We start from the raw sequence: 16,563 nt of genomic DNA on the forward strand, positions 1-16,563 counted from the left end.
TCCCACTCCTGAGCACAGTCATTGCTTTCTGGGGAGTGTGCATCCATGTGTGGCTCCATGGAGGGTGGGGGAGCTCTGGTGCTGAGCTAAACTCCTGATAATTAATACTTCATCCTCTTGTTTTTCAGAGGACCTCAACATGCCTCGACAAAGTTCAGAAACAAAATTATCATCAACTGAGAACTAAAATAAGAAATAACAAACATGAGAAGCTGCAATAACTACTCTGTTGTTCTTAATTTTACACTCAACAGGTGACCATTAAATTGGAAAAATGTTACCCTATATTATCCAGAAGGGTTTGGAAGGTTGGCAAATTCTGCATTCAGGAATCATCATCATCCTTATCTTCAATAAACCAAAACCATCACTGTTTGTCAAAGCAGGATATCTCAACTGTCCAGTATGGCTCTACATCCCAAACTCCTTACAGTGCTTCAGAAATGGTCATTCTCAAACTGCATGTCATGGCTCTGCCATATGTGCTCAATGTAACAGTAAAGATCCTGAGAATAAACTCTGAGCAAAACACAAAAATGCTTTGAGAGAGACCACCCAGCATACTCTCGAGCATGCCAAAGGTGGAAGAATGAGAAGGAGATCCAAAAAGTAAAAACAGAACAATGTATCACTTACCAGGACATGAAGAGGCAGTATACCACAGCAGTAGCAACAATATCTGCTAAATCCTCTTATGCTAAGAAGGCAACAAAAGGGAGTGTCAAAGGGATCCACACTCATCCTGCCTTCTTACAACTACATAATCCCTGAAAGATATGATTTGCTCACTATCTCATTTAAGTGAATGAAAGAGAAAAATTGTTATGGGCTCACTCCTGGAGACATGCCAAAATGGTTCCACTACATGAAAATCTTCTAATTAAAATAATAATGAAGCAGAGGATCAAAGATATGCCTCCAGATTCTTTATTAGATGGCATGTCAACAGATGGAATGGATACCCCCCCCCCCCGCCCATTTGACTGTCTTGTGGATATTTTTCAAGAAGAAGAGATAGTGGGTACTGGCTGTCTGGTGGTGGTTTTTCCCTTTCAGTCATTTCCAACCCTAGGTGACTTTGTAGGTATTGTTCACAAAGTGTTCTTGGTGAGATTTTTACAGAGTAGTTCACCATTGCTCCCCTCCCCCCACTAATTTTATCCAGGCTTGGGACTGGCATATGGCTGGGATGTATTCATAACTAATCCATGTGTATTCACAGGGTCAGTCATGTTCTGGGGACGAAAAACCAGAGTTTCTGGGTGAAAAAAAACTCCTACCCCCATATGAGACAGGCTAACTCACCTTTAGTCAAAAGAAACCAGATAAAGGTTCTTCACGTCACTGACGGGAATCGAACGCAGGTTTTTCGACCAAAGGGCTTCGTCTATACTGACTGAGCTACGGAGGCTTATACTGGTTGTCTGCAATTCCCAAAAAAAGAAAAAATCCAAGACTAACAGCAACAAAACATCTCAATATAGAAGCCAGATGTTGAAAGTTTATTTTTCACTTGGTTAGACTATAATAAATTTAGTTTAATCCTTTATCCAAGTGTGAGCAAACAAAGTTTGTGCCTAGAAATATCTTCAGGACTGGGGTTAGGTAGTATAACACCGGGCAACTCGTAGCAAAGGTGGACCAAGTTAACATCACTCCTATCTCAGTATCTCCCATAATGCAAAACACATCTCCTTGCAGATATGTATAATGTTATGCATTAAGTGAAGGGCCACTATTATAGTCTAAACAAGTGAAAAAATAAACTTTCAACATCTTTCTCTAAATCCATAGTAATTTAATAAAAAGGTGGCACACCTTTTGGCAACTCCTATAGGTAAAGATGATCTCGCTATTGCTTCTGCCTGGTATCTGCACTTCTGGGGCTGGCTCCCACTGAAGAGACCTCAATAAAGGTCGAAACTAATCTGGGTAGTGGCCCTTCCCTTAATGCATAATATTATACATATCTGCAAGGAGATGTGTTTTGCATTATGGGAGATACTGAGATAGGAGTGATGTTAGCTTGGTCCACCTTTGCTATGAGTTGTCTGGTGTTATACTACCTTACCCCAGTCCTGAAGATATTTTCAGGTGCAAACTTTTTGCTTACACTTGGATAAAGGATTAAACTAAATTTGTTATAGTCTAACCAAGTGAAAAATAAACTTTCAACATCCTTCTCTAAATCCAGAGTAATTTAATAAAAAGATGGCATACCTTTTGGCAACTCCTATAGGTAAAGAAAACCTCGCCATTGCTTCTACCTGGTATCTCCACTTCTGTGTCTGGCTCCCACTGAAGAGACCTCAATAAAGGTCGAAACTAGTCTGGGTAGTCTCCTTTTCCTTAATGCATAACATTAGACATATCCACAAGGAGATGTGTTTTGCATTATGGGAGATACTGAGATAGGAGTGATGTTAGCTTGGTCCACCTTTGTTACGAGTTGCCCGGTGTTGTACTACCTTATCCCAGTCCTGAAGATATTTTCAGGTGCAAGCTTTGTTTGCTCACACTTGGATAAAGGATTAAACTAAATTTATTATAAGGAAGCCAGATGATACCACTGAAAAGAAATAATGGAAACTATCCCACTTGAGAGCCTCTGTAGCTCAAAGACCTGGGTTCGATTCCTGTCCATGATGAGAGGAACCTTTATCTGGTTTCTTTCGACTAAAGGTGAGTTAGCTTGTCTCATGTAGAGGATTTTTTCGCCCAGAAACTTGGGTTTTTTGTCCCTCAGAACAGGCAAACGAGTCCTATGAACACACATGGATTTACAGCCATGAATATCACAACAGTTCCAGTGTAGGATCCCATCCCCATTCATGTGCTGTCTCTTTTCCCTCGATGAGTCTCTGACTCTCTGATTAATGGTATAGATTTCTTATCACAGACTGATAAGAAAATAACTATTTATTAACTTATTGCTGATATTTCAGATAGAATACCAGCGAAATATCAGCAATAATTTAATAAATAGTTATTTTCTTATAAGTCTGTTCTCATCTATACTGTTAAAATTAATCAACCTGTGGTGGCCCATTTAAATAGTTTGGTAATCATGGGAATTTCAAGTTGGCTGTTGTAATTTTGTCTAGACTAAAAGGGGGTCTGGACCATACATCGCTAAAAAATCTGCAGCATACCTGTATTACCATCATACATAAGGACAAGACAAGGAATGGACCTGCCCAGAGGAATTGCCATCCTTGTGGGCAACCATGCTCTCTTCCAGCAAAGAATTCAACTTAACACTAATGTAGAAGCATTTGCTATCTGACCCTTGGTCAGAAATATAACTGTGTGCTGCATCTACCTTTCTCCTACCACAACTATTTTTCAAGCTGACCTTGATGATGTGATATTGCAGTTACCACTCCTGTTCATTATTATGGGGGGACTTAAGAGACACAACACACTGGAGGTAGTTCTCAAAGAAACATCAGAGGAAGAATTATTGAGCATATACTTGACAACAATCTCTCCCTTTTCAACATAGGAAGAAACGCCTTCTTCCACATGCCTATCCAAACATTCACTGTGATTGATTTAACAATCCGTTCACCCTCCCTTTTCCCACTGTTTAAGTGGGAAACTGATGGCAACCTGTTTGGGAGTGATCACTTTCCAGTGATAGCCACTTTTCTGCAATGGCAACCACGTACTACATCACGGATATCACTGTGGACAAGCAAGCTGATTGGCCCACTTTTTGCTCATCAGCAGAATTCAGTTCTGTTGCAATCAGCTCATATCATATCCTATCAGTGATGCAGTGAAACATTTAACAGAATGTATTATATGAGCAACCAGAACTGCATTTCCTAAAACATTTATTCAGTTTCCACATTTCCCTTAGCCATGGTGGGATGACAGTCGCACAATAGCCAAAGAAGCCGAGAAGAAAGCTTGGTGTACTTTCTGCAGGTACTCCACAACAACAAACCTAATTTCAAATGTGCCTGGGTTTCAACTGTATGCATCCATCACCACAGCTAGAAGGAATCCTGAATCCAATTTATGTCTTCTATATCAAGATCCACCAACAGCAAAGAAGCATTGGTAAAAATCTGGAAAATGAAAAGTAGATATACCATCCACTAGCTCTCCATCTCAGAACATAATGGTTGCACAGTTGCTTATACAACAATAATTGCCGACATACTCGGAGATTTTTGCAAAAACATCACCGATGTCTTTCTATCTCCCTGAGTTACTTGACCAAATGCAAAACAGAAAAACAAATTCTCTTTTCTTTGAATGGCACTGAAGAATATAGCATGCCATTCACTAAAGACAAAAGCTGCTTTGCTTAATGCTATCTAACTGCTGTTGTACCAGATAATATCCATTATGAGATGGTAAAGCATCTCTCAGCACCATCCATGGATCAACTGGTGTACATTTACAACAGAATCTTCTGTGAGAGCACATTTCCAGATACCTAGCAAAAGGCAATTATTCTCTTTCATAATCCAGAGAAGGATCCAAAATTACCAAATAACTATGCATACCAGCCACTGAATTAGAAACCTTTATGCAGATGTACATAAGCATCACTTAAGCAGCATATATGCAAAATATTTGGTCACATGTGTCGCCACATGTTCTAGGCAACTATTTAAGAATGCTACTGGTCAGTAATCATCAAAACTGCTGATCACAATAGAAAAAACAAAGAATCTTTCAGAGTTAGATAAAGGGCTTATTGTGGGTGCTTGACTGGTTTCTCAAAAGGTGAGATATCCCAGGTGTTTAATTGGTGGAAAAATAATCCACTCTAAGAATCAGAAAGTTCATCTCCATTGGTGTCAGGAACACCATAAGGGGACACTGCAAGACAGGAAAAAAGTCATCTGATGAATCATGGTACATCTTGTTCTGTAGGCAGAGAGTATGGCAGGAACCCCATGAAGCAATGTTCATTGCTTGCCTTGTAAACACAACTCAAGGTTCTGGAGATGGTGTTCTTCTGGTGTCAGCATTGCTCTGTTGGAACAGAAGGGTACCACTGTTATTGCCCGAAGGTCAGGTGTCCTCCAAAGAATATTTGAACATTGTTGCCAATCAAGTTCATCCTGCTTTGTTGACTTTTTTTTATCCAGCAGGTGATGGTCGTTTCATGGATGGCCATGCTGCTGTCTGTCATGCAAAAATTGTTCAGCAGTGGTTCAGCAAGCATGACAATGACTTCCACCATTGTCCTTGCCACCAAAAATCCAGATCTGAACCCCATTGAAAATGTTTGGGACATGTTAGTAAACAGATTCAGGAACAAAGTCCTCTTCCCTCAAATCTGAGCCAATTTAAAAACTGTCTGGTGAATGCCTGGTATGTTGTAGACGTAATTCAACACCTTGTGGAATCTATGCCAAACTGCATATGTGCTGTAATTTGGGCTAAAGGATTGATTTGGTTTATTTAGGTTTACAGCTGAAGCAACTTAGGCTATGAGGCCAGTATATTATGATTATTCATTTCATGTGTTCTAATTACCGGTTTGCCTGTTTTGAAGGATGGAAAAATTGAGTTTACATGAGGAAAAATGGGGCTAAAGGAGATCCAAAGCAGTATTAAAGAAAACTTTCTAATTCAGTGACTGGTATAGGTACCATCAAATTCTTCTGACCTGCTGCTCATGCATTATTTTGTAAGAAATGGTTAACTCTCATCTTTTATGATTTTTGGAGAAAAACAACATGTTTTGCTGAACACAATCTGGATTTCAAATGTATCATTCTATTCTGATGATCTTACCTGGCTGGAGGCATCCATTAGCAATGGCTTCCCGAAATGCAAACATCTAATATCAGTTTTCTTTGATATGGAGATTTGGAATGCTGAAAGACCTATCAGAGGGAATCTCCCTCTTTCTCAATAACTTCTTGTCTAACCAAATCTTCCAACTCTTGAGTGGGAGCCACACTCTCCCAACCATATAACCATGAGGGGGAGTGTCAGTTTTCTTTTTCTTCACTTTCAGTTCAGGAATATCAGTTTTCTTTGATATGGAGATTTGGAATGCTGAAAGACCTATCAGAGGGAATATCCCTCTTTTTATCAGTAACTTCTTGTCTAACCAAATCTTCCAACTCTTGAGTGGGAGCCACACTCTCCCAACCATATAACCATGAGGAGGGAGACCCCCAAAGGTTGTTTAAGCATCAAACATAACATATCTTCACGAATTCACAACTGAGTTGTATGGGATAGAACTTGCATAAATATTTATTCCTTACCTTCCCTCCTCTTTTACCTTGTGGTGTCGAGGGGTTTTCTACATTTAACCGCTAACGTATTGAGGATGAGTGGTGGTTAGTCCTATGCCTTCTGGTGTGTCCTATGTCTGTAGATGCATGTGTTCATGGGCTGGTTTGCCTGGTCGGGGGGGGACTGAGTTTCTGGGGGAAAAACTCCCTACCTCCATATAACACTGGCTAACTCACCAAGTGCTACCTGCAGTGGATGACCCACCACACTTACCGAATGTGACTGTAGGATGCTATGAAGGATAATATGTAAAAACCACCATTTGAGGGCTGATGTGTTGAATGTGGTGTTTCAGGCATCGACTGGAACATGAATCTGCATAAAAACATTCAGAACAGAGGCTCATAGCATGGGTTTGTATGATAGGACCGCAATACGCAATCCTCACTTTACCTGAATCAACATGCAACATCATCTTCAGTCATGTAAAGAACATGTATAGTTCATGGCAGCTTGGAAAGTTGTGTTATGGAACAATGAATCATACTAACCCCTCCCCCCCCTCTACTGAGCAGATGGAGAGGTGCAGCTGTGACATATGCCCTGTAAATGTCTCCTACCAGAGTGTGTAACTCCAGCTATGAAATTCGGAGGCGGCAGTGTGATGGTGATGATGTCCTATTTTTCCTGGTTTTGCCTCTGACCTCTGTTTGTGGTGCTACGAACATTGAACTCATTTAGAGATATCTGAAAAATTCTGGACAATGCATTTCTAGGGAACAGACCATTGTCTCTTTCAGTAAGACAGTGCACCATATCATGGCTGCTGCTGCTGTAACTGCATAGTTTGTGGACATGAATGTTGCCACACTTAACTGACCTCCACAGATCCCCTGATCTCCATCTGTGGGATGAACTGGAATACTGGGTGAGGTAAAGGGACATCGACCACAATAGTCCAGGAACTCATTACATGCCTACAGGAAGAATGGTCTAAAATTCCCACTTTTGCTATTATATGCTTGTGGAAAGTATGTCCTGGATTGTTGCAGTCATTGCAGAGAAAGGAGGTCCTGCATCTTATTAAGATGGGCACCATGGCTGTTTAGAATCTCCGTAGCTCAGTTGGTATAGACAAAGCCCTTTAGTTGGAAAGACCTGGATTCGATTCCCATCAGTGAACTTTTATTTCATCTAATAATAAATTTAGTTTAATCCTTTATCCAAGTGTAAACAAAGTTTGCACCTGAAGTATATTCAGGACTGAGGCAACTCGTAGTAAAGGTGGACCAAGTTCTCATCACTCCTTGTCTCAGTATCTCCCATAATGCAAAGCACATCTCCTTCTGGACATATATAATGCTATGCATTAAGAGAAGGGCCACTACCTAGACTGGTTTTGACCTTTATTGAGGTCTCATCAGTGGGAGCCAGACTCAGAAGTGGTGATACTAAGGCGGAAGCAATGGAGAGGTCATATTTCCCTATATGAGTTGCCAGTCCTGAAGATACTTCAGGTGCAAACTTTATTTGCTTACACTTGGATAAAGGATTAAACTAAATTTATTATAGTCTGACCAAGTGGAAAATAAACTTCCAGCATCTTTCTCTAAATCTAGAGTAATTTAATAATAAGGTGGTACACCTTTTGGCAACTCGTATAGGAAAATATGACCTCTCCATTGCTTCTGCCTTTGGATCACCACTTCTGTGTCTTGCTCCCACTGACGAGACCTCAATAAAGGTCGAAACTGGTCTGGGTAGTGGCCCTTCCCTTAATCCATAGCATTATACATGTCCGCAAGATGTGCTTTGCATTATGGGAGATACTGAGACAAGGAGTGATGAGTTTGGCCTGCCTTTACTACGAGTTGCCTTAATCCTGAAGATACTTCAGGTGCAAACTTTGTTTGCTTACGCTTGGATAAAGGATTAAACTAAATTTTTTATAGTCTAACCAAGTGGAAAATAAACTTCCAACATCTTTTATTTGATCTCTTTGGATGAAAGGTGAGTTAGCTGGTCTCATATGGAGTTACGGGACTTTTTCATCCAGAAACTCGGGTTTTTCATCCCCAGAACAGGTAAATTGGTCCCATGAACACATACGGATTACGGTCATGAATATTGCTCTTAGGGGATGCAGCAAGGATTGATGAACTGGCTGCATTAAATTCATTGTGAACTCCTCATTAGGGGACTCTACCCCCTAATGAGGTAGAGTCTCATCCATTCTTTTACGTCATAAAAGAATGGATGAGATTAATCGATCAGTCAATCATGGCTATTTGTTCCTCACACCATGGTATCCGTTGGCTTCTTTCCAAGCAGTGTACACCAGATTCCATTGCTGTGAATGGTGCATAATATGGTGAGATTCACAAAGTTATCTTCAGGCAATATGAAGACAAGGGCTTTAGAGGTATACAGCTCTCTCTCTCTCAAATCTAACATCTTCTTTCAGTTATGGAAGCTGCATTCATGCTCTTCTGTTGGATTCCATGCTATGTTAGGATTAAGGAAAATGAGGCTGCATGTACTGCAACTATGTGAGCTGATTTCTCAAACATCCACCATCTGCCTATACCATACGCAGATTACCAGCAGATTATCAGACTGAAACTTCTATCCCAGTGGCAGCTATCTTGGAACAGAGAGAGTGATAATAAACTCTACCATATTAAGCTTTTTATTAAATTATGGCAGTCTAGCCTATGCAGTGTTTGAACAGAGGAAGTTGTTCTTGCTCAGGCTCTGCATTACTCATCGTCATCTTTGCACTCTCCTACTTTGGAGTGGTGGCATGCCTAATTGTGAGTTTTGTGACTGTGGGCTATGCATCACTCATATTTTAATCCATTTTAATCATTTGAACCATCTTCATAAATGTTCCTTGCATCCTAAATAGAATTTGAACCACATCTTTCTAGACAAAAAGTATGTCATTTGATTTCAGTATAGAGAGTTGTGATTATTAAAATCTTTGAATTTGAGAATTTAATTATTATACAACATTTTTTTTACATAACGAAATTATAAAGCTTATAAATATATTCACAGGTGAGCAAAACTGGTGCAGAGGGAATGGTTTTAGATGAAGCAAAAAACATCAATAAGTCTCTTTCTGCTTTGGGCAATGTGATATCAGCATTAGCTGATGGTAATGTAGGTATAATTTTAAATTTATAATATTGTTTTTAAAATTGCTAATGTGATTTGTTTAGATTTCAGTAAAGCATTTTAAGATGAATCACTGCATTTGGTGACACCTTGAGGTATTTTTATTTCGTATTGTTGAACAATTAGCAAAATTATACAGCATTGCTTGGATCATTAACTGAATATTAATATAGCTGCAACATATGGTTTCTTCTATCCAAATGTCCTCATCCTATGCAGTTCAGGAAAATAAATTGCCCTAGTAACTGAGCATTAGCAGTAAAATGAGGTGGGACTACCACCTCATTTTGGCTTATAACCAACTTTTAGAAATCCATATTACCCTGCAAGTCTCAAAAGAAATTTCATTGGATAAGTCTTTTTTGAATATTTTGAATTTTGAATAAAGATTTTGAAAACTCTTTTTAATAGCAACTATTTAACAGCAACTCTTTTTAATATCTACTTAAATGAAATAATAATAAAATGGAATAAAAATTTACATCAAGGAATTAAACTTTCTCCTGCAGAAACTTAAACACTCTCCTCTTTGCCGACGACCAAATAATAATTACAAATTCTGAAGATAAACTACAGAAAGCTATTTTAGACCTAAATGAGATATCCAAAGATTATGGTATGATAATATCAACGGAAAAATCAAAAACTATGGCCTTTAAAGGACAAGATCCAGCAAGAACTAAAATAGTAATAGATAACAAGATCTTAGAACAGGTGAATTCATTTAACTACTTAGGATATATGATCACATATGAAAATGAAAAAGATATAAATGTAAAAATTGCAAAATATTTAAAAATAACAGGTGTAATTAACTCTATATTTAAACCAAACCTAGTTCAAAAACAAAGCAGACTAAAAGTATACAATACATTAGCCCTACCAGTCTTAATGTATGGAAGCGAAATCTGGACAATAAAACAAAAAGACAAACAAAGATTAACAGCAGCAGAAATGAAGTTTATGATAAAAACTGCAAAGTATACCCTATTTGATCACAAAAGAAACAAAGAAATTATGAAAGAATTAAACCAAGAACCAGTAATAGAAAAAAATTAAAAAATATAAACATAAATGGATGGAACACGTTCAAAGAATGAAAACAGAAAGATTACCAAAACAAGCCTTAAAGTACAAGCCATTAGGAAAAAGAAAACCAGGACGTCCTCTTAAATGATTCAATGATGACCTCTAAGGCCAGAACAGCCCATGCTAGGTCTAAATCCTTGATATGCATGATGATGATGATTTTGAAAACAGACAAATGGAAATTTTAAAATAAAAAAAAAAAATGAATAAAACAAATCAGAATTGCCACCAGAATGTTTTTGGAGTATAACAAATGAATAAGAGTTTGGACTAAAAGAGGACAAGAATTGATTTGGTAATAGTAACAGAAACAAAGAAGTAGTTAAGAGGATCAAAATAATCAGGCCATTGTATATAAATATATTGCAGATTTGGAAGAGAAGAGAAAGCTAGAACAGGATTAATGATATGGATAAAGAATGACCGAAAGACCTTGGTTATCAGTATTATAAAATTATTAAAAAAAAAAAAAAAGAAGCCATCTAACAATTGTAGAGAGGTATCCCTGTAGATACCTCTACAGGGATACAGACCATGAAAAATTTTATCAATTGTTACAAGATATAGAGGATGAAATAGTTCCAAAATTATTTTATATTGAAAAATATTCTTTGCACCTTATAACAATATAAAATTAATGAATAGCTTTTATAAACTGGAAGACACTTATAAAATTTGATAGAACAAATTTCTAGAGATCACTAGACATCAAAAATTATTAACCGTCTACTTGAAAACTAATAATAAATGAACAAAATTAATAAATGTTAGAGTTTACAGTAGTTAAAATATTAATTCATATCATTATTGAATAAAAAGAGATATTACAATATCTCCAAATTGAGTAAAGAAAAGAAAAATGATTATATGAGTACTTATATACAGAATCTCTTACTATTTAAAAAATGCAAACCAAGAAAGCAAAGAAATTTGTAAAAGAAATATAATGGAAAGAAGAAATTGAAAAATGGAAATTATGCATAAAGCAATGACAAAGACAACAAAAAAAGTAAGAAAAATATATTAAAAAAAAATAGAAAAAGAAAACCAGAGCATGGGCTCTCAATTACGAGGGTGGCCTGAAAAGTTCTCAGCCTGACAATTAAAAAAACGAATTTATAATTTCAAATTTATTTTTCAAAATAATTACCCTTAAGACTGATACATTTATTCCAGTGATGCTCCAGTGCCATTATCCCATCCCTGCAGTGGTTCTCAGTAAGATCTGCAAAATACCCCTCTACAGTTGCAATCATTTCTTGATTCGAAGAAAAACGTGAAACAATAACAATTTGGTATAACAGTGGGACTATTTAAAAAAAATTGTAACACACAACACAAGGAACTAAGTCCTATTTAGGCATTATCTATGTCAGAAAAAGAGAGAAAAACCAATATTAATTAGATCTTAAAATGACTGCATCCAAGATTTTTGGTAAATTTATACAGCCATACTTGTTGAGATTTGGGGTATGTTTTAAAACTTCTGTTGATTCCAAAAACAATCTCTGTCTGACTTATGACTTCTGTGTTTCACTTTTGGCTTTTTTCCAATTGATCCTGTGAAGTGGTGGATCCAAGGCATGCATGGTCTGCTAGACCTGATACACAAAATATCAGCAAATGAGTTAATAAATATTATTTTCTTATCATTGTGTGTTGTCATCAATACTGTGAAAGTAAATAACATAATCAAGTATATTTCTCCATTTGAATCAATATGCTCTCCAACATTGTGAAAGCTTCATAATGCTGTTTCTATAGAATTCAGGAGTTTTGTAGGCAAAGAAGTCTCGTATGCTCAATTTCAGTGTCTCTAACGTATATTAATGAAATGTTGCAAACTTCAAAATAAGTTGTAAACGGAAGCTATTTATTGCTACCGTTATTATTAACTTTTATATATATATTGCTTTCTTATTCTCACTATTCCATCTTACTATTGCGTACTTAGTTTATCTACCTTCGCACTACGAGTTTTATGCCTATGGATACTAGAAAATTTATTTGATAAGACTGTGCCATCAGTATCTTTTAATTGACATAAAACTCAGTAATACGGCCGGTTGATTTCTCTCTCTCTCTTTCTCTGACACAAATTCCTTCACTAAAACTTTACACAAACAGTTGTGGTCTATTTGCACTTAACTATACGCTTCGGCTATCTTACTTGGTTTCTCGCTCTTAAATTCATGTTTTTTTTTTTTTAGGAACAGTGCATTGCAAAATAAACAATCAGGCGGCACTCTATTGACATTTAATTAAAACAGATTTATTTACAATAGAAACAAAGTACATTGAATAAGCGATAGGGAGGTTACGCTCTCTCACTCTCTACCTATCCTTATACTTTTGGTATATAGAAAAAACTTTCCCTTTTCAATTCCTTTTTTTCTTTTTCAAAAACTTTTCAATATTAAATGACTATATAATATGATTACTCTGTTACTTCTCTGCTAAAAAAATTAAAATGCCGAGACTAATTTACTCATAAAGAGATTAGTTAGCTATGGCAAGTTATCTTACAATTTATATTCCAATTAACAACAAATCAGAGGACTCTCTTATAGATATTTCTTATCAGTCCATATATGACATATCTCCTAGATTACAAAAAGAATGTAATACACTTAAAGAGGCTATTTGTCACGATACCCTCCAAAGTCCTGCATCAAAGTCTCTATGGTTTTTCTTTCATCATAGGCCCTAGATTTCCGTCTTGAGAGTCTTGCTTCAGGGAGCGTTTCATCGGAATATCAGCGGGTCTTGGACTGCAATCTTCCCGGTGCTCAAAAGCTCAGGCAAGAAGTTTCAGCATTCAGGCTTGAAGATCATTCTGCAGTTTTTGGCTTCAGTTGACTTTTCCACAGTACTAGGACATCCGACCGGCACTTGGCATCGGCCGTTCTCCCAATTTTTCCTCTGGGTCCAACTGCTTCTGGTTCTCCACCAACTGCCTCTGGCTCTCTTCGGTAACAGTGCTTTGCCTCTGCTCTCTCGGCAACTGGACCTGGACTCTCTTGACCTTGCACCAAGGGTTGTAAACCCTGAAGAAATCGCAGTTCTCCTTGATTTCTTTGTTAAGGCCGGCTTGTTCTCCTCCGTGCACACTTTTTTCCTTGTCTTGTCGGGCAGTGAAAACTTCTCTGAAACTAGCGGATCTTTTTTGATACTAACTTTGAAGATGTTCATGCACAGGGCTCGCAAACAACTTTCTCGCACACTTCATCGTAAACAACTTTCTTGTGCTCTTATACATAGCTATTATGCAAAGTTCCGATGGCAAAGCATTGCCTTTGTTTTTGACATTCTAGAAACTTTAAATAAAACAGTAAATACAGACAATTCCCATAGGGTTATTTACAAAAAAAATTTAGCATAAAACATATAGACAAGGTTATTTTTGTAACATTCTCATGAGACTTGACCTTAGTAAAAATCGATGTAAAGCACTTTAGTATTTCTAAGCTACATCGAGTTTTACAAAGTGGTAATCTGAAGGTGCAAGATCAGGAAAATACAGAGGATGTGGAAGCTTTTCCCAGCCAAGTTCCTTAATCTTAGTCCACGTGGTTCTTGCACTACTTGAATCATGTGCATCACAGTGGATGCTGTGACAGTGAATGAGTTTAAGGCGAGGTATGATAGATGCTGTATGAATGTCAAATAGTTGTGATGAATATGATTTGGGGCCTCCCTCGATGAGTCTAATGACTCCCTGGAGTTGCCCATAGTAATAGTAATAATTATCATGGTGAAAAACAACACCCTTTCAATTGACCGGAGAACATCTCTTTTCTTTCAGTTTTTCATTCAATCAACGAGTTGTTCACAGTATACTTAACTGTAATTGTTTGGTTTTGTGGCAAGAGTTCAAAGTGTGTAATATCAGCCATATCCCGCCAAATGCTTAACAAAACCATCTGAAGGTGAAGATCTTGTTTTGACTGAAGTTTAGCCTGTTCCTCTGAATGAACCCACTGCCTTTGGCACTTAATATTCTTGTAATCACCATGACTGCACGACTCAAAATTGGAGATTGAACCTCTTGAGAATGAAGAGCAGTGCAGATGTTAACGCGCTCTCTTTGATTGTTGTTCATTAGTTTGTGAGGAACTCCCTGCTGAGCTTAGACACTATTCCAAGTTTTTGCAAATGGCGATGGATGTACGATGAAATAAGATCTTTTGCTACTTCAACAGTTGCATTGCCGTTTCTTGCAATAATGGCTTCCAGCATATCATTATCAAGAGAAGACAGAGCTCCCAGAACAAGGGGAGTCTTTCAAGCTGAAGTCCTCTTGTTGAAATTTTTGGAACTATTGCTGACATTTTTGCACATTGAAAACATTATTGCCATACACTTCTTGCAGATTTTTTTAGTGTTAGCAGCATTGTTGCCTTTTCTGAACTCATAAAGCATGATGTGCCTAATGTACTCTTCAGTGACTTCCATAACAGTCAAGGGTTATTAAACAATAATGTATGTATGATGTTCTTGCAAAGTGGAATTCCTTAAAATGAGGCCACCTCAGCTTAACACTATGTATAAAGCTTTAAAAAAGCACGTTTAGACAAGCTGAGACACATTTGAACAATTGCTTATAAAAATGACATTACTTTTTCAGATGACCTCATAGTAGCACAGTTTAGAAACTCTGCTTGCAGCATATGTGCAGTCTGAAATCCAAGGTTGGTCTAGAGGTACAGCACTGTAATGATACTTATTAATGTAAAAGTTATTGAGCATGAAAGTCCAGCTGGAGTAAAACCATAGAGGGATGGTTCTACAAATAGTAAAGAATTAATCCTCCTCAGGATCTAGGCCACAGAATGTGTTTGCAATCAGGTTTATATCTACTTTATCAGGGTATTTTAGGAAACTTGACTACTTTGGCAACTGGTAATTTAACCTTACCTGATGATGAATGAAAGATGGCGGTTTACTGAGTTCGTTTGTGAAGAACTTAACTTTAGGGTAGAGAATATCTAGGAATATGTTATATCAAGCATTCCTGAGCATACCTACTTTAGAGCATTTCTTTTCAGTCAAGTGAAAAGCATCCATGCTTCTCCCTTAGCTTAGCAGGAGGTGTATGTGTGGGGAGAGAATAGAGTGAGTGAGTGCATGCGCTGCACAAAGAAGTCATTTGGAAAACACTGAGTTTTGTTTGCGATGACAGAATCATGCAGCTGATGTGATTTACAATACTCCATTTCATAACTTGAAAAAAAATTAGTTATCATATCATTTTATAATAAATTATGATCACAAACATGATTAGCAAATAATACAGAAACGCTGAGTATTGAAGGGAAGGCAATGGTAGTAAAAATGCTGTAGTACACATTCTAGCTATGAATTAGAAACTTTTATTTAATACTATGTTTGGACCTCCTTTAGCTCAAATTACAGCACATATGCAGTTTGGCATAGATTCCACAAGGTGTTGGATTGCATCTATGTCTACAACATACCAGGCATTCACCAGATATTTCTTAAACTGGCTCATATTTGAGGGAAGAGGACTTTGCTCTTGAATCTGTTTTTCTAACATGTCCCTTACATTCTCAATAGGGTTCAGATCTGGGCTTTGTGGTGGCCAGGGAAGATGTTGGAAGTTGCTGTTATGCTTGCTGAACAATTATTACATGATAGACAGTAGTGTTGTCATTCATGAAACATCCATCACCTACTGGATAAAAAGTCAACATAGTAGGATGGACTTGATTGGCAACAATGTTAAGTTATTCCTTGTAGGACACCTAACCTTCCAACAATATCAAGGGACATGTCCTGCACCAACAGAACATTTTCACACTATGACACCACCCCTAGAACCTTGAGCTGTATTTATAAGGCAAACTATGATCAGTGCTTGATGAGGCTTCTGCCATACTCTCTGCCTACTGTGTACAGAGCAAGGTATACTGTGACTCATCAGAACACATGACTTTTTTCCCCACTCACAGTGTTCCTGAAACCATTGTAGATGAACTTTCCAGTTGTTCACAGAAATCAATGGTTTCTGCATAGGCATGCAATTACCAATACTGATCCTCTTCAGTTAACTATACA

General features: G+C 37.4%; 1 protein-coding gene across 2 annotated transcripts in view; it reads left to right on the plus strand.

Annotated features, from left to right (window-relative positions):
- The window catches only part of LOC150099979 (kinesin heavy chain-like), a 579,478-nt gene that overhangs the window by 229,240 nt on the left and 333,675 nt on the right, over window positions 1-16,563 (plus strand). For both annotated transcript variants that reach the window (XM_090403282.1, XM_090403283.1), the window contains exon 9: window positions 9,277-9,381. In XM_090403282.1, coding sequence (XP_090259408.1) covers window positions 9,277-9,381 — 105 coding nt within the window. The remainder of the gene's footprint in view (window positions 1-9,276; window positions 9,382-16,563) is intronic.

Source organism: Typopeltis vanoorti, chromosome 13 (assembly GCF_054136105.1).
Source record: "Typopeltis vanoorti isolate ZY-2024b chromosome 13, IOZ_Tvanoo_1.0, whole genome shotgun sequence".
Lineage (NCBI taxonomy): Eukaryota > Metazoa > Arthropoda > Arachnida > Uropygi > Thelyphonidae > Typopeltis > Typopeltis vanoorti.